Below are 19,902 nucleotides of genomic sequence, written 5' to 3' on the forward strand. Positions count from 1 at the left end.
CTCCCACCTCGCCTCACTGCCCCCAAGCCCTTCCCCCTCCCCCACGTCCGTTCCCCGTTCCCAGTCTTCCCCCTTCCCACTCCGCCGCTCTCCCCCGGCCCCGCTCCCTCAGCCTCCCAATCATCGGAACAACTCCTCCGTCCTCCGTTCCCCCTCGCAGTGCGCCCCGTCCTCGCCTTTCGCCCCCACCCCCCGTCTCCCGCAGGACCCGTGCAGAAAGAGCGAGTGAGGCACAGAGGGGCGGTGGGGAGGGAGGGGGTGGAGACAGAGGGAGAGGGACGGGGTAAGGGGGGGAGGAGCGGAGAAGGAAAGGATTTGGGAGGGAAGGACGCGGGGGAAGGGGGCGAGTGGGGGTAAGGAGAGGGGGTGCGGGAGGGGGAGAGGGGAGACGGGGATCGGGTGGAAGAGAAGGGAGAAAAGAGGCGGGTGGGAGGAGAGAAGGACGGGGCAGGGGGAAGAGAGGGAGGGGCCGGGAGAAGAGTGGGACTAGGGAAAGTCGGGACAGAATTCACAGAACACATTCTACTCCTCCCGTCCCCCTTTTTCCAACCCCGACTTCATCCGTCCCGTCTGCCCCTCCCTGAACCCCGAGATACCCACTTTCATTCCCCACCATCTCACTCTCCCGCCCCCCAACACACACACACAGCCCACCTCACCATCTCACCGACCCCACCTCCCTCCCCACGAACCCCGCAACAGAGCGGCTGGTGTGGTGGGGGGGAGGGAGGGGGTGGTATCTCCAAGGGGCAGATGTCTCCCCTCCGCTCCGATCTCCGACGCCCCTCCGCAGCTGAACCGTGGCCTCCAGGACCTCCGCCGCTACCCCTCCCCTCTCCTCAGTGCTTGCGGAGGGGGTGAGATTCCGCTGTTGGCGGGGCACGGTGACCCCCCACCCCACCCCCTCCCCGTCGCTGCCCCCATCCCGAGCTCAGAGCCGGAAGAAGCGGGAGCAGGCGTTCCAGATTAGGGGCTTTCCTGTGGAGTAGAAACAGAGATTCAGTCCGCCAACCCTAATCCTAACCCCGCCGTGCCCTCCGGAATTAACCCATCTCCCTCACTCTCCCTGATAGACTAGTTCCCCCAACCGCAAAGATGTGGGGGTTAACCCCGTCTTTTATCCCCTCTCTCCCTATGGAATTAACCCCTTCCTCACCTGGTAATAACCCCTTCCCCAATTCCTCTGACAGATCCTTACCCGGCCTGGGAAGGGTGGCGGGCGGCGGCTGGGGTGGGGGGTTATTATTTCTCCGTCACCCGAGATTAACCCCTTCGGACCACCTCCGAAGGTGAGGTGACCACCCCTCCGCCCCCCCGCACCCACCCACCCTCGGCCGGGAAGACGGTATTTACCTTCTCTCCCCTCGGGGAATTAACCCCTTCCGACAGACATTTCCAGCGGTCGGCAGCGGTGGTGGAGAAGGGGGAGGTGAGGGAGGGGATTAACTTCCTCTCCCTCGTATTAACCCCCTCTCCATCTCGCATTAACCCCTCCCTCACCCGAGATTAACCCAATCCCAGCACCCCCTGACCCGGCTCTAAGGGGTATTAACCCCCTGTCTGCCCGCGGACAAAAAAAACGCTCCCGTAATTAACAGCACCCCCCCCAATTAACCCCACCACCACCACCACCTAGCAATTAACCCCTTCTCTCCCATCATTAACTCTCTCTCTCCTGTAAGTAAACCATTCCCGTCCATCAGTAACCCATTGTCTCCCGTACTGAAGTGGGCCTCTTCCTTAATAAACCCTCTCTCTTGCAATTAATCCGTCCCGGGGATTAACTCTGTAGTTGCCGCGACTACTTATTAAATTTCCACAGCTGAACCCCCTCTCCCATAATTAATTCTCTCTCTCTCTCTCTCTCTCTCTCTCCTCGTTTAAATAAATTCGCTCTATAGTTAACCCTCTCCCCACCGCCCCCACCCAAAAAGCCGGTGGCAGGATTAACCCCTTCCCCGCCCGGACGCCCGATTCACCCAGCAACACCGGCAGTGTCTCTCACCTGACGGTAACCGTGCCCTGGTGCAGACGGACTGGCTGACCCCGCGGGCGTAGCGGGTCCTGAGGCAGACATGCTGCCGGCTGCCCCTCTTCAGGTGTCGGAAGGTGACGCGGTGAATGCGGGGCGGCAGCCACACCTCCGTCCACTGGCCCGAGCCCTGCAGGGACTGCCTCAGCAGGTAGCCCTCGACCCGGCCGTGGCCTCGCGACGGGTTCCACGACGCCACCATGGAGGTGGGCGCCAGCTGGGTCAACCGCAGCCCAGAGGGGCGGGGCGGCGCCGTGCGCAGGGAGGCCGTGCCGGTCGGAGGGGAGGGAGCGAGGGAAGGCGAGGGTGGAAGGGCGGTAGCGCGTTTTGCCTGCCACCCGAGAGGCCCTCTGGTCGGAGTGACCGTCCCGGTGCGCCCGACGTCTGGATCGCTCCCCGGCTGGGTCCCGGCGGCTCCCAGACCTGGATCGTCCGGTGGCGGGGCGAGTGGGTCTTTCGTTGTTTGGACAGGGGCGGGCCCGGGCTCACTCCGCGTATGGGTGGCCCCAGCGTCTGGATAGATCTCAGTCCCCCCGGCTGCCCGCTGCTCCGCCGATCGAGTCTCGGCATCCGGCTGCCCCGGCAGTGGGGCTTCGCTGGGCCGAGTATATGGATTGCCCGCAGGTTGACTGGAGCTGGCCACCGGATCAGTGGGCCTGACTTCTGGATCTTTCGATGGCTGGGAGACTCCCACATCTGGATCTTCGGCCGGCCGGGATACAACACCCGGAGACCCCCTGCGCTGGGTGGGCCCTCCGTCCGAGCCTTGCCTTCTCCGGATGGACCTAGCATCCGGGCTCTCCGTTGGCTCCATCCCCGCGCGCCGGACCTCCGCGCTGGGGAGTTCCGTGGACCGTCGGTCTGCGGGCTCCGGTGTCCCGGCTCCGAGTTGCACGTCGCAGGGGAAGCCGGTCGGGGTCGGCCCTCCCGCATCCGCAGAGGCCACTGTTTGGGTCTCCCGGGACCGGGCTCCTGGACGCACTTCCGTGGAGCCGAGACATGGAGTGGTGGCTTGTCCGGGCCCATCTCTTGGCAACGGCTGGGCCTCTGCGGGCCCGGAGGTTTGGGCTGCCCCCGACCCATGATCTGGCTTCGTCACTGACTGGCCCGGCGTTGACGCGTCTTTGGGCAGTGGTGGACTTTCGGTAGGTTTGAGACTGGGGGGCGCTCTAGGCCCGTCACCTTGACTATTCGCCCTTGGCGTTGCTGTGGGACCAACTCCTGTGGACCCATTATGTAGTTGGTCAGCTTCCGTAGACCGAATATCTGGACGTTCTCCTGGCTGGGTATAAACATCTGGATGTTCTACTGGTTGAGTTTCAGTTGATCCAACATATGGGCGTTCTACACCTTGGCTATCTGTAGGCCCGGGTGGTGGGGTTTTTGTAGACCCGAAATTCGGACGTCCCACCGGTCGCGTAGGGTCGACGTGCGACGCCGTCGCCGGCTGGGTCTCCGCAGCCGCAACATCTGGATGTTCTACCCGTCGCACAGGATCGACGTCTGCGTGCGTCGCTGGTCGGACTACTACCGGCGCCGCGACGGTCACTCGCAGTTTCCGGGCCTCTCCAGTCCCAGCCTCTGCCAGCGCCGCCTCGGTCGGCCCAGCGGCTGGCTGGGGCTCCGGAGTGGCCACGGCGGGGCGGCCAGCCGGTTGGGTCGGACCAACAGTTGGAGACGTCACCAGGAAGGTTACCGCAGACCCGAAACCTTGGACTTCTATAGACGCGCCTGTTGGGACGGGTCGGCCTTCCCCAGTTGGCTGGCTCGCCGTGGACCTCACATTTGGATTTTCTGAATCTTGTGCCTCCGTGGGACGGATATCCGCATGTCCCGAACTTTGGGCTTCGGTGGACTTCCCATCCGAACTTCCCGATCCGTAGATTCCGGTAGACGGAGCACCTCTGGGCCCAGCTTGGGTTATTCCAACATCGGGGTGCCCGGTCGGTTGGACAGGAACATCTGGGCGGGTTTCTGTAGAGCCGGCACCAGAGTGAGTTGCCGCAGGGTGAACATCTGGACGTCCGGACGGCTGGGTGGGAACATCTGGACGCAGCGCGGGCTGGGTTGCTGAGGGTGCAACATCTGGCCGGGTGCCTGTTGAGCCGACGCCTGGACGTTCAATGGGCCGGGTAGGAAGCACGTCTGGATCTCCCGCTGGTCGGCTAGCTCCGGCCCCTGGCGGCCCCGCCAGCTGGGATTCTGTGGATCCGACAGCCGGGCTCCCCAATCCGTGGTGATCCGTCGGACCCGCGTCTGTTGGCCCGGCTGGCTGAGTCGGTGAATCATCCGAACGGTCCTCTGGAGAGACGGCACCTGGTTGCCCGGCTGGTTGGGTGGCCGCCTCTGGAAGTTCTGCTGGTTGGCCTTCTGTACGTCCGGCATCTGACCGACTCTCTGTAGACCCGGCCTCTGCAATTCCCAATGTTTTGGTTTCTTGTGTCGCCCCAACATCTGGATGGCTTCCCGTGGACCCGACATCTGCAATTCCCAATGTTTTGGTTTCCTGGGTCGCACCAACATCTGGCTGGGTTCCCGTGAACATGACATCTGGAATTCCCAACGTTTTGGTTTCTGGGGTCGCCACAACATCTGTTTGTGTTCCCGTGGACCCGACATCTGGAATTCCCAATGTTTTGGCTTCTTGCGTCGCCCCAGCATCTACTCGTGTTCCTGTGGACCCGACATCTGGAATTCCCAATGTTCTGGTTTCCTGGGTCGCGCCAACATCTGAATGGATTCCTGTGGACCCGACATCTGGAATTCCCAATGTTTCGGTTTCTGGGGTCGCTCCAACATCTGCTTGTGTTCCCATGGACCCGACATCTGGAATTCCCAACGTTTTCGATTCAGGGGTAGCTCCAACATCTGCTTGTGTTCCCGTGGACCCAACATCTGGAATTCCCAACGTTTTCGATTCAGGGGTAGCTCCAACATCTGCTTGATATCTCGTGGAACCGACATCTGGAATTCCCGATGTTTTGGTTTCCTGGGTCGTCCTAACATCTGGTTGGGTTCCCGTGGACCCGATATCTGGAATTCCCAACGTTTTGGTTTCTGGGGTCGCCACAACATCTGTTTGTGTTCCCGTGGACCCGACATCTGGAATTCCCAATGTTTTGGCTTCTTGCGTCGCCCCAGCATCTACTTGTGTTCCTGTGGACCCGACATCTGGAATTCCCAATGTTTTGGTTTCTGGGGTTGCCACAACATCTGCTTGTGCTCCCGTGGACCCGACATCTGGAATTCCCAACGTTTTCGATTCAGGGGTAGCTCCAACATCTGCTTGTGTTCCCGTGGACCCGACATCTGGAATTCCCAATGTTTCGTTTTCTGGGGTCGCCCCAACATCTGCTTGTGTTCCCGTGGACCCAACATCTGGAATTCCCGATGTTTTGGTTTCCTGGGTCGTCCTAACATCTGGTTGGGTTCCCGTGGACCCGACATCTAGAATTCCCAATGTTCTGGTTTCCTGGGTCGCGCCAACATCTGGATGGATTCCCGTGGACCCGACATCTGGAATTCCCAACGTTTTGGTTTCTGGGGTCGCCACAACATCTGTTTGTGTTCCCGTGGACCCGACATCTGGAATTCCCAATGTTTTGGTTTCTGGGGTTACCCTGACATCTAGTTGGGTTACCGTGGACATGACATCTGGAATTCCAAACGTTTTGGTTTCTGGGGTCGCCACAACATCTGTTTGTGTTCCCGTGGACCCGACATCTGGAATTCCCAATGTTTTGGCTCCTTGCGTCGCCCCAGCATCTACTTGTGTTCCTGGGGACCAGACATCTGGAATTCCCAATGTTCTGGTTTCCTGGGTCGCACCAACATCTGGATGGATTCCCGTGGACCCGACATCTGGAATTCCCAATGTTTTGGTTTCTGGGGTAGCCCCAACATCTGTTTGTGTTGCCGTGGACCCGACATCTGGAAATCCCAATGTTTTGGTTTCCTGGGTCGCACCAACATCTGGATGGATTCCCGTGGATCCGACATCTGGAATTCCCGATGTTTTGGTTTCCTGGGTCGCCCTAACATCTGGATGGATTCCCGTGGACCCAATATCTGGAATTCCCAATGTTTTTGTTTCCTGGGTCGCCCCAACATCTGAGTGGATTCCCGTGGACGCGACATCTGGCATTCCCAATGTTTTGGTGTCTGGGGTTGCTCTGACATCTAGTTGGGTTCCCGTGGACACGACACCTGGAATTCCCGATGTTTTGGTTTCTGGGATTGCCCTAACATCTGGATGGATTCCCGTGGACCCAACATCTGGCACTCCCAATGTTTTGGTTTCTGGGGTTCCCCCAAAATCTGGATGGATTCCCGTGGACACGACATCTGGAATTCCCGATGTTTTGGTTTCTGGGTTTGCCCTAACATCTGGTTTGGTTCCCGTGGACACGACATCTGGAATTCCCGATGTTTTGGTTTCTGGGGTCGCACCAACATCTGGATGGGTTCCCGTGGACCCGACATCTGGAATTGCCAACGTTTTGGTTTCTGGAGTCGCCCCAACATCTGGGTGCGCAACCAGCCGGGTTGGAACATCTGTCTGCGCCCCTGGATGATCGACGGGGCGGGTAGGTCCAGCAATCCCCGGTAGCTGGGTGGCCGGGCGTCCAGCCTGGCGGGCGTCTTCAGAAGCAACGCCTGCGGGCTCCGGCCGGGGCGCCGCGCTCCCCGCGTCTGGCGGCCCTCCCGTCCTGGCCGCGGGCCCCACGGCAGCGGGTGTCAGGCCGGCAGGGGCCGGCGGGGACGAGGATGGAGTGACGGCACGGGGCTCGGAACCCCCCGTGCCGGGCCGAGGCGGGGTCCGGGAGAGGTCAGCGGTCCACCCGGGGGTGGTGGCATAGAAAGATCCCGCATCCCAAGGCAGCTGGAATCCGGTGGTATTCGGTCCATCTGCAGGGGGTCGTGAAGAGGGAAGATTAGTTGGCCTCTGTGGCTACCTCCATCCCTACTCGTCCCTCCCATCTCCGTCAGACCCTCCCTCCAGCCCCGTCCTCCCCGTCTCCCCCCCACCGCCCCGCACAAGTGCCCGTCTCCATCACGCCCTCCCTCCCATCTCCGTAATCCGCTCACTCCATCCCCGTCATCCACCCTCCTCACTCCACTACCCGACGTCCCTCGTTACCTGGGAGGGTTTGCCCCCGCAAGGCGAAGGTCCGCTTCTGCCCCGAGGCGTACGAGGCGGAGAGGGTGACGAGGTACTCGGTCTGCGGTCTCAGCCCCTCGAGCAGCACCCCCTTCTGGGTCCGGTCGAGCCGGAGAGTGTGCACCTCGCCCCGCCCCTCCAGCGGCCCGTAGATGACCCCGTAGCCGGTGACGCCGTCCGGGTTGGAGGTCCAGTCGAGTCCCAGGCTGTGGGGGGAGAGGGGGAAAAGAGAGAGCTCGATAGGGCCGTTCTCCTCTGGGGCGGGTAAGTAGGGGGGGGAGGAGAGAGAGAGGGGGGCGGGGGAAGAGGCGGTAGATGTTAGGAAGCCATTGTTGTTCCTCTCTCCCACTCCACCACCTCCTCTCCCTCTGTCCCCTCTCTCCAACAATTTCTCTGGCCTTATCTCACTCTCTCTTCTCCCTCGCTGTCTCCCCCACCTCCCTCTCTCTCCTAAGTGAGGTGGTACACTTTGGAAGAACAAACTCCAAGGCAGAGTACAAAGTAAATGGCAGGATACTTGGTAGTGTGGAGGAGCAGAGGGATCTGGGGGTACATGTCCACAGATCCCTGAAAGCTGCCTCACAGGTGGATAGGGTATTTAAGAAAGCTTATGGGGTGTTAGCTTTCATAAGTCGAGGGATAGAGTTTAAGAGTTGCGATGTAATGATGCAGCTCTACAAAACTCTGGTTAAGCCACACTTGGAGCACTGTGTCCAGTTCTGGTCGCCTCACTATAGGAAGGATGTGGAAGCTTTGGAAAGGGTACAGAGGAGATTTACCAGGATGCTGCCTGGTTTAGAGAGTATGCATTATGATCAGAGATTAAGGGAGCTAGGGCTTTACTCTTTGGAGAGAAGGAGGATGAGAGGAGACATGATAGAGGTGTACAAGATATTAAATAGTCATAGTCATACTTTATTGATCCCGGGGGAAATTGGTTTTCGTTACAGTTGCACCATAAATAATAAATAGTAATAGATCCATAAATAGTTAAAAAGTAACATGTAAATTATGCCAGTAAATTATGAAATAAGTCCAGGACCAGCCTATTGGCTCAGGTTGTCTGACCCTCCAAGGGAGGAGTTGTAAAGTTGATGGCCACAGGCAGGAATGACTTCCTATGACGCTCTGTGTTGCATCTCGGTGCAATGTGTCTCTGGCTGAATTGATAGAGGAATAGATAGAGTGGATAGCCAGCGCCTCTTCCCCAGGGCACCACTGCTCAATACGAGAGGACATGGCTTTAAGGTAAGGGGTGGGAAGTTCAAGGGGAAGTTTTTTTACTCAGAGAGTGGTTGGTGCGTGGAATGCACTGCCTGAGTCAGTGGTGGAGGCAGATACACTAGTGAAGTTTAAGAGACTACTAGACAGGTATATGGAGGAATTTAAGGTGGGGATTTATATGGGAGGCAGGGCTTGAGGGTCGGCACAACATTGTGGGCCGAAGGGCCTGTACTGTTTTATGTTCTATGTCCCCATCCCCCGTTGCTACCTCTTTCTCTCCACCGCTCCACCCACCCCCCCCCAGTTTATCCGCACCACCCTACCCCCATCCTCACCGCAGCTTCCCCAGTACCTTTGGGGGTTCTCCCCTCGGCTTCCAGCTGCCCCCAGCCCCGTCCACGGACACTGAGCCGGAACCGGTAGAGGGTGTCGGGCTGCAGTCCCCTGACGGTGACGGAGCGGGCATCCCAGGAAAGAACGCGGATCTGCCGGGGGTAGCTCTCTCCCGGCGACCCCCCCTCGGGGGCGAACTCCAGCAGGTAGGCGTCCTCCTGCGAGACGGCGAGCTTCGGCCAGGTCAGCGCCGCGGCACGGGGGCCGACCGGGACGAACTCCAGCCGGCCCGGGCCCAGTAACCCTGCGGGGCGGGGTGGGGGGGGCGGGGAGGGAAGGGATTGAGAGGAAGAGGGCGATGAGCGGGGAAAAGGTGAGGGAGGAGAAAGGGGGACGGGTGGACAGTGGGGAGGGAAAGGGGGAGGGGGCTTGAGGGTGGCGATGGGTGAGGAGGAGGGGCGGGGAGGTGGATGGGCTGAGAGGCGGGGGAAGGGGATCGGCGGGGAGCATCTGGAGGTGGGCCGACGGGGAGGGAGGAGGTGAAGGAAGACAGGGGCGGGGAAGCACCTGTAGGGCAGCGAGGGGAGCGGAAGGACGTGGAGGGTGTGTAGGGGAGGGGAGAGATGTGGAGGGAGTGAAGGGGAGGGATGTGGAGGGAGTGTAGGGGAGGGAAGGGATGTGGAGGGTGTGTAAGGGAGGAGAGGGACGTGGAGGGAGTGTAGGGGAGAGGAGGGACGTGGAGGGTGTGAAGGGGAGGGGAGGGATGTGGAGAGTGTGAAGAGGAGGGACGTGGAGGGAGTGTAGCGGGCGGGTGTGGTTGCGTAGCGCGGGGGAAGTGGAGGGAAGGGGCGTGAATGGAGTGTTGGAGAGGGACAAGGAGGGTGTGTAGTGGAGAGATGTGGAGGGTATATAGGGGAGGGGATACGGAGGGATGGGGAGGGTGTGCAGGGGAGGGGATGGATGGGGAGGGTGTGCAGGGGAGGGGATGGATGTGGAGTCGTGTGATTATGTAATGGAGGAGAACTAGAAGGGAGGGACTTGAAGTGTGTGTAGGGGAGGGGAAGGACGTGGAGGGTGTCTAGGGGAGGGGAGAGATGTGGAGGGTGTTTGGGGAGGGGAGAGGAGGGACGTGAAGTGTGTGTAGGGGAGGAGGGGGATGTGGAGTGTGTGAGGGGTGGGACGTGGAGCGTGTGAGGGGAGGGGAGGGACGTGGAGGGTGTGTAGGGGAGGAACGAGGAGGGTATGTAGTGGAGAGATGTGGAGGGTATATAGGGGAGGGGATATGGAGGGTGTGTGGGGGAGAGGATGGATGTGGAGGCGTGTGATTATGTAGCGGGGGGAAACTAGAGGCGAGAGACGTGGAGGAAGTGTAGGGGAGGCGAGGGGCGTGGAGGGGTGTTATGTAGTGGAGGGGAACTAGAGAGGAGGGACGTGGAGGGTGTGTAGGTGAGGGGACTGACGTGGAGGGTGTGAGGGGAGGGACGTGGAGGGTGTGTAGGGGAAGGGAATGACGTGGAGGGTGTGAGGGGAGGAACGTGGAGGGTGTGTAGGGGAGTGGAGGGACGTGGAGGGTGTGTAGGGGAGGGGAATGACGTGGAGGATGTGAGGGGAGGAACGTGGAGGGTGTCTTGGGGAGGGAAGAGATGTGAAGGGTGTGTAGGGGAGGGGAGGGATGTGAAGGGTGTGTAAGGACGGGGAGGGTGTGTAGGGGAGGGGAACGCGAGGGGTGTGGTTAACTCTAAGTGTGCAGCGTCGAAAGCAAGGGGAGGTGTCAGAGAGAGGTTGGAGTGAATCGGCGCGGAGAGGTCCGGGGGCGGTGCGTGCGAGGTGGAGGGAAGGAGGGAGGGGATGTGTAGACCGAGGGGGATGTTCTTGTTCGGCACATCCATGGTCCTCACGCCCCGGGGCCGGGGGGGGGGGAGGGAGGGGAGGCTATGTACGGTGGACCAGAGGGAGAGGGGAGCGCCCCGGGTGGCGGACGGACTAGATTAGAGGCGGGGAGGTGGGCAACACGGGTCGGTGTCGTGGCGTGGTGTAACAGGGCGGAGGGAAATCCCGAGGTGGGGGGAAGATGCGAGACGCTGAGGGGACTGAGGCGGTGTGGGGGCTGCGGAAGGGCTTTTTTTTAAATATATAGGCATCCGTTAGTCTCATGAGATTTGCGCCTTGGAAGGTTTCCAGGGCGCAGGCCTGGGCAAGGTTCTATGGAAGACTAGCAGTTGCCCATGCTGCAAGTCTCCCCTCTCCACGGGAGTCAAAGGGAAGGGCACTAGGACCTATCCGGTGTCGTCGCAGAGCAATGTGTGGTTAAGTGCCTTGCTCAAGGTCCCAGTACGCCGCCTCGGCCAAGGCTCGAAGTAGCGACCTTCAGCTCACCAGACGAACGCCTTAACCACTTGGCCAGGCGGAAGGGTACGGCGGAGGGGAAGTCCCGGGGCGGTGGCATGTACCGGGACGGCTGTCGGGGGAGGAGGAAGAATGATGGGGAGGATCGGAGGGAGGTGACGGATCCCGGACAGGAGCGGACCGTGTGTGGGGCGCCGCGGTCGCCACCTCCGCTTGGTCGCCACTCACCGGCCAGTGTGCGGCAGATGCGCCCAGCCACCGCCGGCAGCTCGTCGGCCTCGGCCAGGATGAGGAAGTGCCCGGCGGGCGGGCTGGCCACCGCCCGGAGGTCGCCGGCCCGGCGCCGGCCTGTGCTCACCACGAAGACCAGCACCCCGTCCCGCCGCAGCCGTCCGCCGGCCACCGCCATTGGCTCTGAGGACAGGCCGTCCGTCACCCAGACCAGCACCCGGGCGCGGGGCAGCCTCAGCCCATCTCCGGTGGCCCCTGCCTCCGAGAACTCCTTCGCGGCGAGATTTAGCGCCTGGGCGGCGTTGGTGTCGCCCAGCGACTGCCGCAGGTCCCGGAGTGCGTCGAGCGCCTTCCCGGGCGGGGTACCAGCCGCCAGCGGCAGCTCCAACAGCGGCCGCTCGCCCACCTGGAGGAGGCCCACCCTCAGTCCTCCGGACACCCCGTCGGTCAGCCGCCGTGCCAGTTCCGAGAGCAGCTCCGTCGCCCGGCGGAACTCGTGAGGGCCCACGCTGCCCGAGCCGTCGATAGCCAGCATCACATCGACCGGCAGGCCCGGAGGAGGGGAGCAGGTGTGCGGGGAGGCCGGCGACCCAGCTGGGAGGGGTGGCGGAGAGTTCCGGGTTAGATTGCAAGGGAGTTCGAGGTAGGGATCAGAAATTGGAGGGAGGATTGGAGTTGAGGTGAGATTTGGAGGTCGGAAGGGTTTTGAGGGATTGCAGGACGAGGGAGGGAGGGTTCCGAGGTAGTTCGAGGGAGTTGGAGGGCGGGAAATTGAGAGGCCGATTGGACGTGAGGTTGGGGAGGGAGTTTGAATTTGGGGAAGGAGAGAGGGGGGTTTCGAGGAAAATTGGGAGGGCGGAGGCGATGGGGTTTGAGCAGGGAATTGGAGGTTGGGGAGGGTTGAGGGGAGGAGGGAGGGACGCTTTCGGGGTGATTGGAAGGGGACATTGAGGAAGGAATTGGAGGTTGCGGGGGGAGAGTTGGTTGGGAGAGGGGAGAAGAGGGTTGGTGATGGTAAGAGGGTTTGGCAGAGGGAGGAGGGGTCGCGCAGGGAGGTAGGGGGAGAGGGTGGGATTTGGGGAGGGCGTGGGAGGAGTAAAGAGAGAGAGAGAAAGAAATGAGAATCAGAATCCCGACGGTGCCCAACCGAACCGCTCCCACGACACTGAGTGGGAGAGCAGAGCCCCTTACGTGGACTCACGCCGGACCCCGGACCCCCGACTCCTCCCCTCACCCCTCAACGGACCGGTAGAGAGACCCAGACCGCACTCCCGTCCTCCCCCCCCCCCCAACTCCGCCGATCGCCCTCCCCTTCCCGCCCCGCCCTCAACCTCTCCACCCCCAACCACGGGCCGTCGGACACCGAGGACACCGACACTACCTCCATAGTCCCCGAATTCCCATCTCTCCCCCTCCCCCACCACCCATCCGCCGGCCGGCGGGACAGAACCGTATGACCCGACTCCCAGAGTGCAGGGCTGGGTGTGTAGATGGGGCGGGGGTGGGGGCGGAAAAGGAGTTAGAGGAGATCGGGAGAGTGGGCGGCTGGGGGGAGGCAGACGGAGATGAGAGCAGGGGTAGAGAGCGGGGAGGTAGGCGGAGGAGGAGGAGGAAGAGGGAGTCGTGGGTGGTGGGGGAAGATCGTTAGAGAAAGAGAGAGCGGCGGGGGAGGGGTTTCGGTCGCTGGAGACCGAGAGGGGTTTCCGAAGGCGGAGAGAGAGAGGGGGAGGGGATTGAGGGTGGAAGTAGAGTAGGGAGGTGGGGGGAGGTAGATTGAGAAGGAAGATAGAGATGATTTCGAGGCAAGCTGGGGAGGTGGGGGTTAGTTGGAGGGAGGTGATAGGAAGGGAGAGGGCGGGAGTGGTGAGCCGTCGAAGTGAGTGCGTGAGAGGGAGAGGGGACTACTAAGGTCCTTGGGCCCACGATGGTGTGCCGACCTTTTAAACCAGCCCTAAGACCGACCTAATCCTTCGCGCCCCCACCCCCGTAGGTCTTTCTGGGGGGTCCTTCAAATGTCGTGACTGCGCCGCCCCCTACCACACCACCGCCGGCCAGGCGTTTCCCGCAATCAACCAAAAAAGACATACACCAACTACCTCTGATATTTTCCTCCAATCGCCTTAAAATTATGCACCTCGCCCCCTCACCCATTTCTGCCCCGGGGAAAGGTCTCTGACTGCCCCCCGCTAGCACGCTGTCGTCCTTCTTCCGCTCCAGAGGGACAGGCCTGAAACTTTCCTCATGAGAAACTTGAGACCACCGGGGGCCATTGTGCCTTGAACTTCGGCCCGACGAGCATTCGCCATTGCCCATCCAAGAACGAGCACCGAGCACAGAACAACGGGCACGGCTCCCGTCCTTGGGCAAGGATTGTACGGAAGACCGGCAGTTGCCCATGTCGCAAGTCTCCCCTCTCCACGCCACCGATGTTGTCAAGGGAAGGGCACTAGGACCTATACAGTGTCGTCGCAGAGCAATGTGTGGTTAAGTGCCTCGCTCAAGGACACAACACGCTGTCCCAGCCAAGGCTCGAACTGGCGACCTTCAGATCACTAGACGAACGCCTTAACCACTTGGCCACGAGCCAACACTAAAAGAATTAAATTAGTTGGAAACAACCAGGAAAATGCGTACCGTAGCTCGGGTGGTCGGGGTCGAGTTGCCGGCCGGCTTTTTCGCAATTTGGTTGCAAACGTCCCGTCACCCTACGAGCAGGCGCCGTCTGCTCCCCTCGTGGCGTGACCGCCGGCTGCTTGACGCCTGTCAGTCAGCTGACGGGCGGCCATTATTGGTCTTCAGGGGAGGCAACTGGTCGCTGACTGGCTGTGCGCCGCCCTCCGGGACTTTGCCCGCCCCCCTGGCCCGCGAATCGGACCGAGAGGTCTGCCCGCGTGTTTGTCCGCGGAAAGCCTGTGCCGCGTGTTCTCTTCCGCGCTGCGTGTCCGCTTGGACGCCCGATTAGGTCGATTTTGGGCCCCTCCCGGATCGTTCGTGGGTAGAGACGAGGGAGATTTGGTCGCGGCGCTTTCGACAGCAGATGGCTGGTGGGGTACCGCAAGGCTCAGTGCTGGGGCCCCAGTTGTTTACAATATATATTAATGACTTGGATGAGGGAATTAAATGCAGCATCTCCAAGTTTGCGGATGACACGAAGCTGGGCGGCAGTGTTAGCTGTGAGGAGGATGCTAAGAGGATGCAGGGTGACTTGGATAGGTTAGGTGAGTGGGCAAATTCATGGCAGATGCAATTTAATGTGGATAAATGTGAGGTTATCCACTTTGGTGGCAAAAATAGGAAAACAGATTATTATCTGAATGGTGGCCGATTAGGAAAAGAGGAGGTGCAACGAGACCTGGGTGTCATTATACACCAGTCATTGAAAGTGGGCATGCAGGTACAGCAGGCGGTGAAAAAGGCGAATGGTATGCTGGCATTTATAGCGAGAGGATTCGAGTACAGGAGCAGGGAGGTACTACTGCAGTTGTACAAGGCCTTGGTGAGACCACACCTGGAGTATTGTGTGCAGATTTGGTCCCCTAATTTGAGGAAAGACATTCTTGCCATAGAGGGAGTACAAAGAAGGTTCACCAGATTGATTCCTGGGATGGCAGGACTTTCATATGATGAAAGACTGGATCGACTAGGCTTATACTCGCTGGAATTTAGAAGATTGAGGGGGGGATCTTATTGAAAGGTATAAAATTCTAAAGGGATTGGACAGGCTAGATGCAGGAAGATTGTTCCCGATGTTGCGGAAGTCCAGAACGAGGGGTCACAGTTTGAGGATAAAGGGGAAACTTTTTAGGACCGAGATTAGGAAAATCTTCTTCACAGAGAGAGTGGTGAATCTGTGGAATTCTCTGCTGCAGGAAACAGTTGAAGCCAGTTCATTGGCTCTATTTAAGAGGGAGTTAGATATGGCCCTTGTGGCTAAAGGGATCAGGAGGTATGGAGAGAAGGCAGGTACAGGGTTCTGAGTTGGATGATCAGTCATGATCGTACTGAATGGCGGTGCAGGCTCGAAGGGCCGAATGGCCTACTCCTGCACCTACTTTTTATGTTTCTATGACCACGAAGCCCTTTCGACTGTCGTAAAAAAAACCCATCTGGGGTTCAGTCACGCCTACTGGACTGGCCTGTATGTGTCTCCAGGCCCACAGCAAAGCGTGACTGACTCGTGAGTGGCCCCAGCGAAGCCGTGCGGGTGGGTCCAACCGCGAGAAGAAAACCAAGAGGTGACCCCAACCGGGTGGGTCCGTCCATAAAAAATCTCGCGCTGAAAGCTCCGGGAGAGGCCGCCGCCGAGGAGGGAGCGTAATACCGAGCCAGGACCAATGTGGTCTGCCGGATCCAGTGCGGGCGGGAGCGAACCGGGAGAAACCCTCCGCAAAGGATCCCCGGGCATCAGATGGCTGTGAAGCGACACGTCCCGCCCCCGCAACCCCGTCTCTACCCATGAAGATGGGAGAGGGGCACGAATTCGCCTGCGTGGGGGAAGGTGGGGTCAAAGAGGACTTGACTTGAACCCCCCGCGGGAAATTCCGCAAAAGAGACGCGCGGACCCCGAGCCTATTCACGGGGTCCGGGCGAAGCGACAGGCCACCCTCCGCGCCACGCACAGCCAATCAGCGACGGGGCCTCTTCCCCCCCTCCCACCCATCGCGTCACAGCGGACCGACCAATCAGCTGGTCGAAAGGCCAAGCCATTCGGACCACGCACTTCGTGAAGACTTCTGTGTTGCGGGGCGAGGGGGAAGAAAGTGCCTGCTTTGCGCTGGTCCCATCTCACGTCACACGCGTGGTCCTCTGCGGCTGGGCATTTCCTCGCCGCGGGAGAAAGGCCATACAGACCCCCGTGATGATCAGGTCTCCACGGACCCCTGGGAGCTGATACCTGGTACCCCAGATGGCTGCGCCGTCACTCTCGCACCCTACTCCCCCTGCGTGGCCAGAAGTCGGCGCCCGTCGTGGAGGACCACACCAGCCCCCGCTCCCCCATTCCATCACCTAGATCCTGGCCTCTTCCCGTTGTGACCGACCGTCAAGGAGTGGGTACGGGATGGGTGGTCCTGGAGACACCGTTACGTGCAAGAGCTCGGCCCGTTGCCCTCGCTGACCCCCGACAGTGCGCCCTTCTGGACCGAGATCTCAGGATGTTGCGCCCGGGGCCTGTTGGGGCGAATCCCCCTACTCCGGGTGTCACGGCCCCAGATCACAACCGGGGATTTCTCCGGCTGCAACCTTCCACGCGGTTTCTCCCTGCTCCTTCGAGCCCTTGATGTTTCTCCAACAAGAATTTTCTCTTTTCTCTTCCCGATAGAAACATATAGAAAACCTACAGCACAAAGTTGTGCCGAACATGTCCCTACCTTAGAAATTACTAGGCTTACCCGTAGCCCTCTATTTTTCTAAGCTCCGTGTACCTATACAAAAGTCTCTTAAAAAGACCCTATCCGCCCCCACCACCGTCGCCGGCAGCCCATTCCACACACTCACCACTCTCTGAGTAAAAAACTTACCCCTGACATCTCCTCTGTACCTGCTCCCCAGCACCTTAAACTGGTGTCCTGTTGCGGCAGCCATTTCAGCCCTGGGGGAAAAGCCTCTGACTGACCACACGATCAATGCCTCTCATCATCTTATACACCTCTATCAGGTCACCTCTCATCCTCCGTCGCTCCAAGGAGAAAAAGCCGAGTTCGCTCAAACTATTCTCAGAAGGCATGCTCCCCAATCCAGGCAACATCCTCGTAAATCTCCTCTGCACCCTTTCTATGGTTTCTAAATCCTTCCTGTAGTGAGGCGAACAGAACTGAGCACAGTGCTCCAAATGGGGTCTGACCAGGGTCCGATATAGCTGCAACATTACCTCTCGGCTCCTAAATTCAATTCCACGATTGTTGAAGTCCAATGCACCGTACGCCTTCTCAACCACAGAGTCAACCTGCGCTGCTGCTTTGAGCGTCCTATGGACTCGAACCCCAAGATCCCTTTGATCCTCCACACTGCCAAGCGTCTTACCATTAATGCTATATTCTGATGTTACTGTGTGTTCGAGATTGCTTGCTTCTGTTCCTTGTCCAGTCTGGCTACGTCCGGTTGGTTGGCCACTACCCGCCTACCAGTCCGTACTTGGACGTCCCGCGGGATCGTAAACTCTGTCCTTCTCCACCACCGACTCGCGAGTGTCCACGCCGCGCCGTGTTGTGCCGCGTTCCGCGAGTGCTGCCCCCTGCCGGCGCCTCGCACCCTGCGACTGCGCGCCGGGTGTCCTTCAGCGGGTTTCCGTGCGCAGCCTGCGTCTCGGGTCTTGTCCGGCGCCGTGGAGAGACACCCCCATCCCCCGCTTCAACCGCTCCGGTGCTCAGCGCCCGGTCCTGTGCAGCCGCAGTCGACTTCCCTCAGCCAAAGGTAGGGCTTTCTTATGTCAGCCTCCTCTCCCCCACCCCTCTCTCTCTCTTTCTTTCTCTCTCTCACTCTCTCTCTCTCTTCTCTCTCTCCTCTATCTCTCTCTCTACCCCCTCTCTTCCTTTTTCAATCTGTTTATTGTTATAATTAGCATAAGGGATGATAAGGCCAGGTAACACTCAAATGATAAACTCCCAATCATATCGGATTCAAATGAACACTATAAAACAAAGAAAAATATCTAAAAAAGAATCATGAAAAAGGGGAAAAAAAACAAAAAAAAACTAATCTAAACAGAATTAATCAACTAAACTAAAAAAAAAGGCATGGGCTGTTTTGCAACATCGTAAAAAAAAAAGAAAATCTTAGAGTCGACGGTTCCGTTCCTGTCAACCAATATTACAAAGAAGTAAAATAGGTTTGGAAAAGGTCAAATTACATCATATGAAAATGTTGAATAAATGGCCTCCACGTCTTTTCGAATTTAACAGAGGGGTCATAAACGACACTTCTAATTTTTTTTTTCCAAATTTAAACACAGCATAGTTTGAGAGAACCAATGAAATGTGGTGAGAGGATTGATTTCTTTCCAGTTCAGCAAAATGGATCTTCTAGCCATGAGTGTAAGAAATGCAATCACCCGACGAGCTGAAGAGGTTAAATGATTTGATTCCTCCCTCCTCTCTCTCTCTCCCTCCTTCTGCATGCCGCTACCTCTATAACTCTTTCTCTCTCTTACACACACTCTCTCTGTCTCGTTGTCTCTCCTCCCTCTCTCTCTCTCACATTCTATCTCTCTCTCACGCACGCACTCTCTCTTTCTCGCTGTCTCTCCTCCCTCTCTGTCTCTCACACACACACTTTCTCTCTCTCATTCTCTCTCTCTTACACACACTCTCTCTTTCTCTCGTCTCCACTCTCTCTTACACACACTCTCTCTTTCTCTCGTCTCCACTCTCCCTCCTACACTCTCCCTGTCTCCCCTCCCCTTCTCTCTCTCTCACACACACACTCTTTCTCTCTCTGTGCCTCTACCTCTCTCTCACTCACTCACTCTCATTCTCTCTCACTCTCTCAATCTCTCTCTCTCACTCTCTCTCCCCTCTCTGTCTCTCAATCTCTCTTTCTCTTTCTCTCTCACTCACTCTCTCTCACTCTCTTCTCTTTCTCTCTGTCTCTCTCTACTAACACATGCACTCTCTCTCTTTCTCTCTCGCTCTCTTCTCTTTCTCTCTCTCTCTCTCAAGATGCAATACGGAGCTGCGCTGGCCAATACACAAAAGATTCCCTCAGATAATGTAAAGTCGAAAAGGGAGGCGAGAGGGGATATCGGTCCGCGGGGAAAAGATGCTGGAGAGATAGTAATGTTGGGGGGGGGGGGGGAGACAAGGAAATGGCGGATGAATTGAATAGGTATAACCCGTCAGCCTTCACTGTTGGAAGACGCTTCCACTACACCGGAATTTCGGGAGTGTCGGGGGGGGGGGCAGACGCGTGTGAAGTTGCCACGACTGGGGAGAAGGTGCTTGGGGAACCGAAAGGCCTGAAGCTGGACTAGCCCCCTGGATAACGCGGTCGACACCCTCAGGTGCTGAAAGAAGCGGCGGAAGGGATTCCGGGGGGTGGGGGCGTGATCTTTCGACAATCAATGGCCCCGGGGGACGGGAAAATTGCAAATGTCACCCCGCTCTTCAAGAAGGGCGAGGAGACAGAAGAAAGGACATTGTAGGAAAATAGCGCGCTAAGGGTAACACTAAGTAATTTCTAAACTAAGAACATGCTTACAAGCAGAGCTCACTGCCAAGAAGGCCCACCAGCGCCTTTACTTCCTGAGAAAACTAAAGAAATTTGGCCTGTCCCCTAAAACCCTCACTAATTTTTATAGATAGAAAGCATTTTTCTAGGGTGCATTACAACCTGGTATGGAAGTTGTCCTGTCCAAGACCGGAAGAAGCTGCAGAAGATCGTGAACACTGCCCAGCACATCACACAAACCAATCTTCCGTCCTTGCACTCACTTTACACCGCACGCTGTCGGAGCAGTGCTGCCAGGATAATCAAGGACACGACCCACCCAGCCAACACACTTTTCATCCCTCTTCCCTCCGGGAGAAGGTTCAGGAGCTTGAAGACTCGTATGGTCAGATTTGGGAACAGCTTCTTTCCA

The 19,902-nt window shown here is 58.5% G+C and overlaps 1 protein-coding gene across 2 annotated transcripts; it reads right to left on the reverse strand.

Annotated features, from left to right (window-relative positions):
* Positions 1-119: 119 nt before the first annotated feature.
* LOC140207242 (uncharacterized) lies at positions 120-12,072 on the reverse strand. Of its 2 annotated transcripts, XM_072275677.1 has the most exons (5): positions 11,325-12,072; positions 8,770-9,054; positions 7,173-7,448; positions 2,006-6,940; positions 120-978 (listed from the first exon to the last, which is right to left on the reverse strand). In XM_072275677.1, the coding sequence occupies exons 1-5, from the start codon at positions 11,860-11,862 to the stop codon at positions 932-934; spliced, it is 6,081 nt and encodes a 2,026-aa protein (XP_072131778.1). In that variant the 5' UTR covers positions 11,863-12,072; the 3' UTR covers positions 120-931. The 2 variants fall into 2 exon arrangements, with proteins under 2 accessions (XP_072131778.1, XP_072131777.1); XM_072275676.1 differs by lacking the exon at positions 120-978 and having other exon boundaries at positions 985-6,940.
* Between the last annotated feature and the right edge of the window lie 7,830 nt (positions 12,073-19,902).

This window comes from Mobula birostris, chromosome 13, assembly GCF_030028105.1.
Source record: "Mobula birostris isolate sMobBir1 chromosome 13, sMobBir1.hap1, whole genome shotgun sequence".
NCBI classification, from domain to species: Eukaryota; Metazoa; Chordata; class Chondrichthyes; order Myliobatiformes; family Myliobatidae; genus Mobula; species Mobula birostris.